Here is a 13,398-nt window from a genome sequence, read left to right as displayed (position 1 = left end):
CTGACTATGTGCGGTTACGGCCAGGGGTTGCAGCCACTACTAAGTGCGGTTACGGCCAGGGGTTGCAGCCATTATCCCATATACCTACTCCATGTATTCTATTATCCCAGGTACCACACTGTCCCCTCCTCCCCCCGCACTTTCCTCCTTCCCCCTTCCCATGCACTTGCGCGATCTGAATGACACCAGGCCTAGTATGATCGTTGTCTGTCTTCCCTCTGTTCCCCCTCCCTTGCCTCGTCGCGCCTTGAAAGACTTGTATATAGGCGTGTTATTAATGCCATATCATATCATATATCAAATGCAACAAAATAATGGGGGCACCTACAATGGGGGCACAAAAGCAAATGAAACAACAGCAACTAGCTTTGAGATTCCGAGAATGGGGGCACAGTAGTCAATGCAAAAACATCTGACTTTGAAATTCCTAAAATGGGGGCCCAGAGGCAGCAAGCCCTAAGATTGTGACACCTGGACAGTGGGAGAAACACCCAAGATGGGTGCACAGAAGCAGATGCAACAACAGCAGCTAGCTTAGAGATTCCTAAAATGGGGGCACAGTAGCAAATGCGACATCCGAGAAGGTGGCTATCTGGTGCAATAGAGTAGGGTACTTTTACAATAATAAAAGACTCTTGGCTGTGTACGTTGGACCAAATGTCATTAGAAAATGAATAATGTGTCATTGGGTTAGTCAGTTTAGGGGGGGGCAGTAATGGCTGCAACCCCTGGCCGTAACCGCACGTAGTCAGTGGCTGCTGGGTGACGACTGCAGGCTCCTCAGGCTAACATGGGCCAACACGGTCTGGAGCTGCCTCCGACACAGGCGCTGTCCTTTGCCTTGAGGTCCTTTGTTGAGAGGTCAGTGCTCGGGTAGGATGCTACCCTACGAGTGTTGAAGATGAGGTGATCCAAGTCACAATGCAGGTCCACGGGCCAATCGGCAGGCCGTGGAGGGGGACAGGGAAGGGAAACAGGTGCAGAGTGCGCAGTGGGTTTAAAATGGCCTCAGAGTAAAACAAATTTAGTTTGCCTATAAACAAAAATGGGAACGCTGGTGCTCCTGCACTGGTCTCACCCTCTTTGCCGGTCCAAATGAGTCCTTGGGGGCTCAGCTGTAGGATCTACAGACCCGCTCTAGCTTCCAGTTTTCCTGGGGCCTAAAAGCCAATCAGCAGGCGGTGGGCAGGGAGAGGGAAGCGCAAAGGATGGAGGGGGTGGGGGGAGGGAACCAGGCGCTGAGTGTGCATTGGGGGGGCTGGTGCTCCTGCACTGCTCTCCCCTGTTTACCGGTCAAAATGAGTCCTTGGGGGCTCAGCTGCAGGCTCTACAGCCCCGCTCTAGTTTCCAATTTTCCTGGGGCCTACAAGCCAATCGGCAGGCGGTGGGCAGGGAGAGGGAAGCACAAAGGACGGAGGGGGGCAAAACAGGTGCCGAGTGCGCAGTGGGTTTAAATGACCTCAGAGTAAAACGAAGGGAGAGACCCTTCTGGTGGAGTGAGCGCTGATGCCAGGAGGCAATTCTTTGCCTGCAGAGTGGTAGCATTTTGCGATACATAGAATGATCTATCGCGAATTGTCTGTTTTGTTACCGCTAGGCCTTTTTTTGACATGGAGTAGGCTACAAAAAGCTGGTCTGTTTTCCTATATTCCACCGTCCTTGCCACAAAGAACCTTAATACCATTTTGGGGTCCAACCAGGGAAAACGCTCCTCCTCAATGGAGGGGTGCAGAGGTAGGTAGAACACAGGATGATCTATCGCCTGAGAAAGATGGAATTCTGACACCACCTTAGGCAGAAACCCTAGTGTCACCTTAAGCAATACCTTTTCACAGAAGAAACAGAAATGGAAGTTTGCAAGAGAGGGCCTGCAACTCGCTGACCCACCTGGACGAAGTGATGGTAACTAAAAAGGTTGTTTTTAACGTAAGCAGCCACAAGGAACAAGAGTGCAATGGCTCAAAGTGAGCCATCATCAGGAAGGTGAGAACCAGGTTCAAATCCCAATCTGGGACAACAAAAAGAACATGCAGAAACCTATTTACAAGACCCTTCAGGAATTGGGCCATAACCAGGATTGTGAAGAAAAAGCATTGATCCAGAGACCTTTTGAACACAGACAAAGCCGCCAAGCATACTTTGACTGTGGTGACTTGAAGGCCTGAAGAGGACAGTGACGGAAGGAACTCCATTACTGTAGTGGTGGGGCAAGTGATAGGGTCTATCTCATGTTCCTTGCACCAAGCCTCAAATCTTCTCCACCTGCACGCATACATGGATTTTGTGGATTTGGTCTGCGTGCAGCTAGCCGCACCTTGAGTACATCTTACAAGTAATCATATTTCATCCTCTGAAGAGCCACGCATGTATGTTGAGGGATTCTGGGATCTGGTGGAGCACTCGACTCGACTAGGAGATCCGGGCAGGGGGGCAACCGGAGAGGTGGGCAGATGGTTAAGTCCAGAAGGTCTGAGTACCATGTCCTCCTCACCCAATCCAAGGTGATCAACCTCCTGAGAACCCAAGGAATGATGGGAACTGGAGGGAAGGCGTAGCACTCCGTGGCAAACAGATCCACCACGGGGTACCTCAGAGAGAGAAGACCTCCTCTAAGACTTCCTGGCACACTTCCCACTCATGCGAGACAGTGTTCTGCCTGCTCAGAGCATCCACCAAACTGTTCTCTGTCCCTGCCAGATGAATCGCCGAGACCGAGATCTGGTCCTCTAGCAGCCATAACCAAAGATGCATCGCCTCTTTGCAGATGGGAGAGGGCGCACACCACCTTGCTTGTTCGGGTAGTGCATGGCCACCGTATTGTCTGTCAAGATCAAGACATGTTTCCCCTTCAGAGATGGAGCAAATGCCTTTAGGGCTAACCTGATGGCCCACAACTCCAGCCTGTTGATGTGCCACCTGGCTTTTATTGATGGCCAAAGGCCGCTCACCTGCAAGTCCTCGCAGTGAGCGCCCCAGCCTTTCAAGGACACATCCGTAACCAGTGACCCCGCAGGAGCAATTGCAATGATCTCATTTGCAGCCTGGCCTCTGGCACTAGAACAATACAGGAGGCCATGAGGCCTAAGAGGCAGAGGAAGGAAGCCGCTGGTAAGGTGGAGTGGTTCTGGAACAGCCGCACCATCTGCGCAATGCTAACTACTCTCTCCTCGGGCAGAAAGGCCTTCCCTACCCGTGTGTCTAGAACTGCCCTGATGATTTGGAGCCTCTGAAATGGTGCCATTTGGGATTTCTGCAATTTCAGGGAGAAGCCCAACCTGTGGAGTAGTGAGCAGGTGTCCACGAGATGGGGCAAAACTTGCTCTACCAAACTCTCTTGGATCAGGCAGTTGTCCAAGTATGGGAATACATGGACCCCGAATCTCCCGAGGTGAGCCACAACTACCACCATGAGCTTGGTGAAGACCCTCAAGGCAGAGGTCAACCCAAAGGGAAGCACCATGAACTGATAGTGCTTGTTCCCTATTAGGAACATCAGGAACCCGTGCTTTTTATGTATCGTACATGGAAGTAAGCGTCCTGACGATATATGGACACCAGCCAGTCCTTTAACTCGAGAGCATGGAGAATCTCTCTCAACGTCACCATCTTGAATTTGTCCTTCCTCAGGAACTTGTTCAAGGCTCTGAGGTCTGAGATGGGACAGAGACCTCCCCCGATTCTTGGGTACCAGGAAATACCAGGAATACCAGCCCGACCCTCTCTGCCCGGGCAGTATCTCTTCCCCGACACCCTTCAACAACAAGGCTTGTAGTTCTTTCTGGAGCTCGGGTTCCAGCTAACAAGGAGGTGGTGGGGCCTGCTGAGGGGTTTTAAGAAGGGCAGACAATAACCCCACTGCACGAGTTCCAGGGCCCAGGCATTGGAGGTAATCTCCCACCATTAGGGCCAATGCTCGGACAGCCGTCCTCCAACCAGTGAGTTGGGAGGGGAAAATCAAAGCGGCTTTGAGCAAGGAGCCGCCTCAGCCACTGCTGCCGCTGTCTGCTGGCCTCTAGAGGCCACCCTGCTCCTGCCGGAGGGCAAGAAACATCTCTGCCCCTGCCTGTTCTGTGGGAGCTGCGCCTTCCTGTTGTAGGGGATGTAGCACCTGTAGCCTTTGCCCCTAGAAGCAAAGCTGAAGGCAGGCTTGGCCAGCTGCTGCGCAGCTAGGCCTAGCGACTTTGTGGGAAAATTGGACTCCTGGAACTTCTCCAAGCTGTCATCGGCATCCGGGCTGAAGAGGTATTCCCCATCAAAGGGCATGTCCAACAACCTACTCTGGATATTAGGAGAAAACCGTGTGGAGCACTGGTAGGCCTGCCTCCTAAGGACCATGGCCGACCCCATCGACCGACCAACACAGTCTGCCAAGTCTAGGCCTGTTTGCAAGGACTGCCTGACCACCTCCTTTCTGTCATCCACCAGCTGCATGAACCCGTCCGGTAATTCCCCTTCAGGGATGTATTGGGCTGCATGCTCAACAGCGTTCCATAGGCCAAAAGAATATTTTGCGAAGCTGCTCAAAATATTACTAGCCTTCAAGGTAATGCTCTCGAAGGAGACATCTTTTTGACAAAAGCATCCACTTTCTTGCCTTCCCTTTCAGGTCGCAAATTGGAGGTGGATGAAGCTGCCCTGGTGGATACTGTGGCTGCCTGAACCACCAACACCTCTGCTGTAGCGTGAGAGGAAGAAAAGACGGATCTCCTCTTGCTGGCCTGTACTTGCTGGTATGTTTGGAATTAACCGCATGGCCGTTGCCACAAGGTGGCGACTGGGTCGGCTATGGCTGGGTTGAGTGGCATATTTCTCTCTGTGGTGGGACCCTCGTCCAAAATATCCGTGAGCTCGTAGCCCTGGACAAGTACAGTAGAAGCATTCAGCCCCAGGTTGTCAACCACTTTGTCCACAAGGGATCTGAATTCGGCATGATTATGGGCATATGGATATGTGTTTGTTGTAACTCAACATCCAGAGACTTATCTAGCCCATTGGCACCATGCAGTCCCTATGCCTGGGCCAGGAGGTCTGTCTGATCATCAAAGTAGTCCACTCCACCAGCCCCCGAATACATGGGGTCGATGTCACTGTGAGAAACCTGAGGGTATTCTCATTCCTACTCCCCTTGGATCTTCAACGCAGGTGGCCAGGGAAAGGCCATTGCTTTTGCATTCTGACCCTGGGGGTGGAGAAGCAAGGGAGGATCACCTGGGTGGAGGGTCCTTGAGGATTGGGAGTGAGATGCCTCTAAGTGAGAGATGGTATCCCCCTTTTCCTAATAATAGTCAACCCAACCCTTCCCCAAGCTTTATAGGCTGTTACAAGCCAATCCCCTTCATGATTCCACACACAACACCTGACAGCACTGAAACGAAGAAGAGGCAGCTGAGAGTATTGAAGATTACCCCTCATTACCACATAGGTACCAAACAATGGGAAGGTCAGGCATGTCTGCCTAACTATGGTCAAGCAGGTTTAATTAACCTGATACACATGTAGCCTGTTAGAGGGCTGCAGGTACATACAATGAGCGACCAACAAGTAGAGAGAGATCCTGCAAGTAGAGCCAGCAAAGAGCCGTGAAGTAGAAGCAGGAAGACCAGCAGGGGACCCGCTCTTCGAGGGACAGCTGAGGTGGAACTGAACGCCAAACCTGGATGCCTGCAGACCCACGCCTCAAAGAACCCGGTCCGCATTCGCAAGAAGCAGCAAGGCGAGCAGGGCTCGCATTGGCCATGTTGCCCACCTCAGAAGTGGAGTGGTACCCGCAGCAGAAGCAGTCGGGAGCCGGAGCAGGCTGCTGGCGAGTGTTGGAGAAACATGCGAACACCGGTGAGCTCCATGAAGACCTGCGGGCAACAGGAGCAGACAGTTGGCGAGTGTCAGAGGGACATGAAAGAACTAGGGAGCTCCGAACAGGACCGCAGGCAAGCGCCTTTCCACCTATTGAATGTTCAACTACATTAAAAACGTAATCTTGAAAGAAACTAAGGCATACTAAATTACGAACTACATAAAAACGTAATCTTGCAAGAAACCAAGGTATACTGAATACCGAACTACATGAAATCTTATCATTACAAGAAAACAACCTATATTGAATACCGAACTACATGAAACCTTAACCTTGTAACGAACCAAGGCATACTGCATACCGAACTATATGAAAACTTAACATTACAAGGAAGTGCATATATATTGAATACCGACATATATGAGACTTTGACTTTGGAACATCACATTACAGGGTAACATCCCATTGAATTAAACAAGCACACTGAATTGCAAACTTCAAAAAACCTTTACCTTGAGACAATACAAGTGTGCCTTCAAACTTTTGATTAAGAAACAGAAGAATGCTTTTGAACTCTGAATTGAAACTCAAATTATAGTAAAGTCGGGTTGCACAGTGAATTACATCTAACCTTATAATTGACTAAAGAAAGCATGAACAACAAACGTTAATGAATGAATGCAGTGTAGCAAGGCAACTACTTGGCGAAGGGCGTGTGATACATGGTGGCAGGGCCACAAGACAATCCACGAAAAGCTAAAGGATATAAGATTGCACCCTAAAAGCCAGGAACCCAATAGAGCAGAGTCAAGGGTGACTTGGCGCACAGGAACAAGTGCCAAGGAACTTGTATGTTGGGCTGAGAAGTCCACGGACCCTGGTTGCATGGCCTGTGATGGGTGGACCATGTGGCCTGACAACTGCGCCTAGACCAGAGGACCCTGAATGGTGAAAGCTAAGGATACCCCGAAACCAGCCCAATGAGAGTCCAGGGATCCTGGTTTCGTGACCTGTGATGGGTAGACTGTGTGGTCTGACAACTGCACGAAAACAGAGAATCGTAATTGGTGAAAGCTAAAGACAGCCGGAAACAAGCTCAACAAAATCACTGCAACACTTTTGAATTACACTAGTTGTCTTGGGAACAGAATCCTGAGATCCTTTTGTTCTGGATTGTACTACTTGAGACTTGGGGAAGGGAACCCCAAGGATTTGTGTTGAACTATATTGCCTTGAACTGAAGAAGGTACCTTTTGAGACTTTTCGTTCATGGATATTGCTTATGCTTGGGGGAGGGGAGCTGAGAGAAAGCTATGAGCAGGAAGAAGCTCAGAACAACTTTGAGTTAAACCATGTTTCCTTTGAGTTTGACATCCCTACACATTGGTTTAATATAGTGGTTAGGGCAAGGATAAGTTTTGAACATGAACAAACCTTTAAGTTGAACTCTTTGTCAAAGACATTCCTTAGTTTCATTTCAGTAGGGAAAACCCACATTAGCATGCAGCATTTAGGCGTTTAACCATCCTGATGTTTCAGTGAAATAACCTCTTTTGTTTAGACTTGAAGTCTGTTGTCTGTGTAGCACTTCATGATGCCTTCACATCACTTTTGTCGTCCTGTCATCGGCAGCGAAAATCTGCGCCATCGACCCAAAGAAATCGAATCGAGAAAATGGTGCAAAGGATAGATTGCCGATGGTCAGCGTTGAAGGCTTGTCCTTCAATGTCGAGGGATTGGCTGCAAGCATTAGCGGAAATGTGGGCGCTGATGGCACGTCGAGAATAATCAGGCCCTGAAGTTTGCAGGATGGTCCCGGCAGTGACGGCCTGCCTGCCTTCCTCAGCGCCGAGCTGCAAGGCTCCCCTGACGCCAATGGCGTTGGTAATGGTGCTATCTTGGGGCCGGAATCACTGGGCGCCACTGAAGCTACCGGGGCCTGCTGTTTTGGGAGTTCGCCCACACCCACCTTCTCGAACATAGCCAACATGTGTGACTTAAAGACCTCCCACTCCTGCCTGGTAGTCGGCCCCGCCAATGACTTACCCCATTCCGAAGATGAATGGGAGTCGCGTCAGTGACGCCTCTTCTTTTTGTGAGAGGACAACGAAGAGGAGTGGCTCCGCGAATGGGATTGTTTGATCGCTTTGCGCCAGTGCCTACTCTCTTCCTCAGGTGTGGGCCCTTCTGTTTCGGCCTCAGAAAACCGAACGGTCGACCGCTCTCGAACAGGCTTTGGGTTCATTTTGCCACAGAATGCGCACCCCTCAGAGTCATAGTCCGTGCCGAGGCACCACACGCAGATGTCATGCAGGTCGGTCACCGACATCTTGGGAGCCGCAATCGGAGCAGCGTTTGAACCCCAAAATCTGAGGCGCTGGCATTGCAGTTCACAAAGACAAAATTTGATGAAAAAAACGTCGAATTCCCGGGCCTTCCGCAAGAGCATTGTGCAAAGTGTACGGAAATAAGGAACTGAGATACGAGGGAATAGTGACGCAGTATATATATGACGTCACATCCGGAGCCGACGATCGAGCACCGAATCAAGACGGATCGAAGATAGTCAGCCGAGTTGAGGTCCACTACACCCCCTGTCAACATTTTTTTCCGAGCAGCTGGAGCTGGAAGAGGATATCTATCTGATGAGGAATCTGCAGGAGAAAGGCAATCCATTGAAATCTTTTTGATGTGCTGAGGGGCTGTTTTAGATCTGAAGATCCAGACCACATATACAGAATTGAGGATTATTTGGCAACTAGATAGGGCAGTCAAAAGACAGCCCGTCTGATTGGTGGTGGCAGTCTGAACCTTTTCAGAACACCCTACATTGTGGTCTGATGATTTTGGTCAGGTGCATATTGGAGCACTCCCGAGTGGAGGAAGGGCTGCCCTTAAAGTTGTAAAATTAACTCAAATAGAAACAGTCAGAGTCCATTGTTCGCTAGTCAACGGAGGCACAGAAGTGATGAATAAAAACCTGTTGCAGGTGCATGAACTCTGCTGTGCAGATTCTGTAAACTTTAGTGTTAATCCAGGTCCTGGTTCTTCCGATAAGCAAAAAATGAACCAGTTTCTCGAGGCTACGTGCACGATCTATAAAATGTGGTTATAGATAAGGGGTTACAAAAGAGGGGATTTTTTGGCTTGCACACATCAAGTCAGGTATGTGGGCTAAAGGAGGGTATCAGACCTGGCTTGAGCCTTGAAATCAAATAAAAAAGGGTGTGCGAATCTGGATCCAGTGCCAAAGTTTCCAGATTGTGCGCGGAGTTCAGGGACCTGGCTCCAGTTACCAACTCCATAGCTTAAAGGAAAAGTGGCCATTGAGCCCACCAACAGGAGCACTTTGAGTGGGGTGGAGATGCCCGGGGCATGATACATGAGCCTGCACTGGGCAAACTGGCCAATGGGCACAGTGGGTGGATTGGAGGTGCCTGGGGCATAGGCAAAGTGGACACTGGACATGGCTGCAGGTCATGGCTACTGGGCATATCTGAAGATCTGGAGGTGCCCTGTCTAGAGCAAGTATAAAGACCAAGCAGGAGGTGACAATGGGTGGCTGCAAGGGCATGGGGCAAAAGTCCCACCGGGAGGTTTGGGTCCCTGGGGCAAAGTCAAAGATCAAGCCAGTGTGCAACTTACATGCCGCAGAAAAATGCACTTTACCGCAAAGACCAGTAAGCCCATTGGGGGTGCTTGGAAGTGTACAGGGATTGGTCAAAGGACATGCACAGGCGAAGGGTCTCTGGGAATGGCCATTGGCGAGGTCCAGGAGGCACATTGGGCATTTTGAAGTTAGCCGAGCATGGTCAGCAAAGCTGTGGTAAAGTGGCTACTGGGCATAGCAGAAGGCCATACCAACTGGCCATTGTGTGTATGGCAATGGGTTACATCAAAAGCAGTACTGGCATGATTAACCTAGTGTAATAAAACCTTTATCAATTTGCTGAAAAAAACCATTTAAAAGGATGGTATGAATGGAGCGCAAAATGGCAAACCCCAGAAAACATAAGTGAAATGCCTATAGAATGTTTTTTAAAAAAAAATACTAAGCACAGAGGATAAACAGCACAGTAGGGGGCACCCGCTGCTTTTAACATCCTATTGTAGTTCACGAGCAAGAGTTCATATTACAGATGGAATAACACACAGAACATGGAGTCAGAGATTAACAAAGCACATACTTTAGTCGCAACAATTGCACTTACCGAGAGTAAGATTCTGATTGGTAAGAAGAACTGGTGCAATTTCAATGAGTACTTCTGCTGCAGCTGCTCTTATTTCACTCTGTTGTGCATCTTCACAGCAGTTAGCTACTAGGCGAACCCACTGCTTTAAGTCGAATTCCATTTGTTTTAAAGGCTAAAAACATATAATATATGTCAGGCAACATATTTTTTCAATAAGATGAAAGATAAAGAAATGCGCATTCCCATAGAGAACAGAATTATGTTAATGTAACAGAAGTTTATTTAACGATTACAGATTACTCGAAGGGACTTCACTGGTGAGAGCCAACTTTCGTTCTTACTAGCGAGTGCCTCCAGAAAATTAGTGCTGAATGAAAAATGTCTAGGAAACCTGGTAAATGGTTCTGAGCTTGAAGCAACAGTGTCGACAGCATAGCGAATGTGCAAACCTTGCCAATGGTGATGCCTGGTAGAGGCAAATAAGCAACCTGGGGGATAGCAGGCCTAGGTGCAGAACCGGGAATGCAATGGGAAATGAAGAGTCACAATGAAATAACTCTAGCAAATGAAACACATTCCAATGAAGTGAGGTAATGACAGACTTAATGGGCACAGACGAATGACTATAAACCCAAAGCAATGATAGACTCCTGAGGACGGCCTGGAGGGTCTAACTACCAAATGAACTTATGTTGGATACATCTCTTCCTGCCTAGCTAAAAACACTTAATGTATTGACACATACAGTGAATTGCCATTCGATATTTACAGTGAATTGCCATTCACATTGTTACTAACATCACTTTAATACTTGCCCTATTTGTTACTGCACAAGTACAATAGTTCTGCCATTCATCATGGTGGTTTTCGTGTACCAGTTTCCCTAGTCTTTGATGGCTAGATGTCTACTTGTTTTTTATGTGACACTGTTATGTTTTTGAATAAAATGATTTTAATATGATCTGACCATACTTACTGTTGAGTAATTCCCTACAATGTTTTGACCTAAATTCTGGGTTAACCTATCTATGCGTGTATGGGCAGGGTAGCCTGATCTCCTCCTTTTTTTCTTGTGTTACTGATTGACATGCCTTCCACAGATTCCTCAACTTAGATATATTTCTGCAGTGTCAGCCGGATGACAGAAATATTTCACCCAGCAGGAGGTGCTGTTTAATCTCAGCATCAGGAACCCTCACAACAGGACCTCTCTGTGACACCCAATATGACGTTGAGCAATAATATATAGCTTGCACCGCACCCTTGACCTAAGTTTCCCCCTTTCTTAATCATGCTAGGAAATCATCGAGAAACTGGAGGAGCACTCCATGAGCAGGGTAGATGGGAGGGTGATGAGGAATCCGCACACCCATCAGAAAGAACAGTAGTTCTTCTAATGGATAGTGTCCGGACACACATTCCACATCTTAGATAGACTCCCATTCTGGTAATATAACCGGGTGAGGAGAGTGACACCAAAGAGAATGTAACCATATGAGGACATTTTGGAAGACAGCTATGCTAGAGCAGATTTCCTGGCCAGACAGTGAATCCAGGCAATACGGTTTGGTAAAGGTATAATGATGACCAGTTTGCAGTCTAGCAAATGTCCTAAACTGGGACACCTTGCCAAAGGACGCAAGTGGTGGTATCCGCTCTAGTAAAATGGGCTCTGAGTCCTTCAGGCATTTCCTTCTCTCCTATTGAATAGCATTCTGTGATAGCCAATGAAATGTTAATCTTTTATGCTGAACTCTAGTTCTAGCCAGGTAAAAGCTCAAGGCTCTCTTGGGATCCAATCTGTATAACCTCTCATCTTCCTTTGAGGGATTGTGGGCGGGTAAAACACTAGCAGCTAAATTCTGTGGGATATGTGAAATTGTGATATTACTTTTCTCCCTAGAGAAGATTACATACAATGGCTAGCAAGAACGTGCTGACATCTCATCCTTCTTGCAGAAGTGATGGCCACCAGGAAAAAGCAGTCTTCCAAGTTAGTAGTCTAAATGAACATTAGAAATTAAAGTTACTCACTGTAGTGACTAGAGTACTCATAGTCCATAGTCTCTGTTCCTCCATCTTTGTGGGCGTCCCCCAACTTGGGGATGGTACCAGAAGCTTTGGCAGCAAAAAATTGAGCTTCCCCTGTAAATTTAGTATACCGCACGGGAGCGCGGCCCCAGGTGTGGGAACAATCCCCCAGAGGCCCCACACTCCAGCATCTCACCTCAGGCCCCTTTTAACACATTGGCTGCTTAAATAACTGGCTACACTGAATATATTAGTCCCTAGCAACAAGCTGGGGAAGGTGAGTGGGACGTATGGAGGAAAGGTGACTATGGAAAATGAGTACTATAGTGAGTCACTTTAATTACTCATACGTTCCGTCCCCTTCTCTCTATCCTTGTGGGCGATTCCACCAAACAAGACCATAGGGTGGAGTTGTGACAACTTGCCTCATATCTAGGACGAAGCTAACACGTTCTTCAGAACCCACCTGACCGAACTCAGCATCCTGCCTGGAGTTGGTATTCAGGGAATAGTGCTTACAGGAGGCCGTTGGGGAGTGGTCCAAGTAGCCGGCCTCCTGATGATATCTCAAGAAACATGTCTCTGAAATGCCATGGCCTTAGCTCGGCCGGCGTGGGCATGAATCCCCTCAGGAACCGGTTTACCCATGACTGTATATGCCTCTGAGATGGCCTGGACCATCCAGCAGGCGATAGAACCTTTGGAAGCCTGCGTGCCAGGGGACGTACCCCCAAACGTGATGAACAATGTCTTAGATTTCCTGAAAGATTTTGTCCGAGAGAGGTAGAACTTGAGGACACTCTTGAAGTCCAAGGAATGCAAAGCCCTTTCGGTATCCGACTGCGGGTACGGGAAGAACACCGGCAGGCAGATCACCTGATTCAAATGGAATGGAGTGATCACCTTGGGCAGAACATTTGGATGGGTTATTTTATGTATATTTATAGAGCACCAAAGTCATTAGGCATCAGTGCGCTTACACAAACACAAGATACAAAGACAGCAACAGGACATCATAAAAAAGGATAACTGACTATACTACTTGAACAGGAGGGTTTTCACATGTTTCCTAAAAGTACGATGACATTTCACCCCTCGTAGTTCAATTGGCAGTTCATTCCACGCCTGTGGAGCCAGTACTGGGAAAGATCTACCATCCCCTCTGGCTCGTTTAAAATGTGGGATGGTGAGCTGTTGTGCATCACAAGACCGCAAAGTGCGGCGAGGCTTGTTAAATTCCAATTTTCCTTGCAAATAGATTGGGGCATCTCCAAATAAACATTTATGGCCCACCATAACAATCTTAAATCAGACTGTTGCCGCCACAGGGAGCCAGTGGAGCTCTTTCCCGGTTCTGGATACTGGTTCTCTCATGGAGAT

General features: G+C 48.4%; 1 protein-coding gene across 3 annotated transcripts in view; it reads right to left on the bottom strand.

The window, feature by feature from the left end:
• The window catches only part of THADA (THADA armadillo repeat containing), a 2,999,906-nt gene that overhangs the window by 162,734 nt on the left and 2,823,774 nt on the right, over positions 1-13,398 (bottom strand). For all 3 annotated transcript variants that reach the window (XM_069608464.1, XM_069608463.1, XM_069608465.1), the window contains exon 35: positions 10,006-10,159. In XM_069608464.1, coding sequence (XP_069464565.1) covers positions 10,006-10,159 — 154 coding nt within the window. The remainder of the gene's footprint in view (positions 1-10,005; positions 10,160-13,398) is intronic.

This window comes from Ambystoma mexicanum, chromosome 4q, assembly GCF_040938575.1.
Source record: "Ambystoma mexicanum isolate Mex_15411 chromosome 4q, UKY_AmexF1_1, whole genome shotgun sequence".
Lineage (NCBI taxonomy): Eukaryota > Metazoa > Chordata > Amphibia > Caudata > Ambystomatidae > Ambystoma > Ambystoma mexicanum.
Note: the sequence above shows the minus strand (reverse complement) of the source record. Positions and strands in the feature narration are given on the sequence as shown.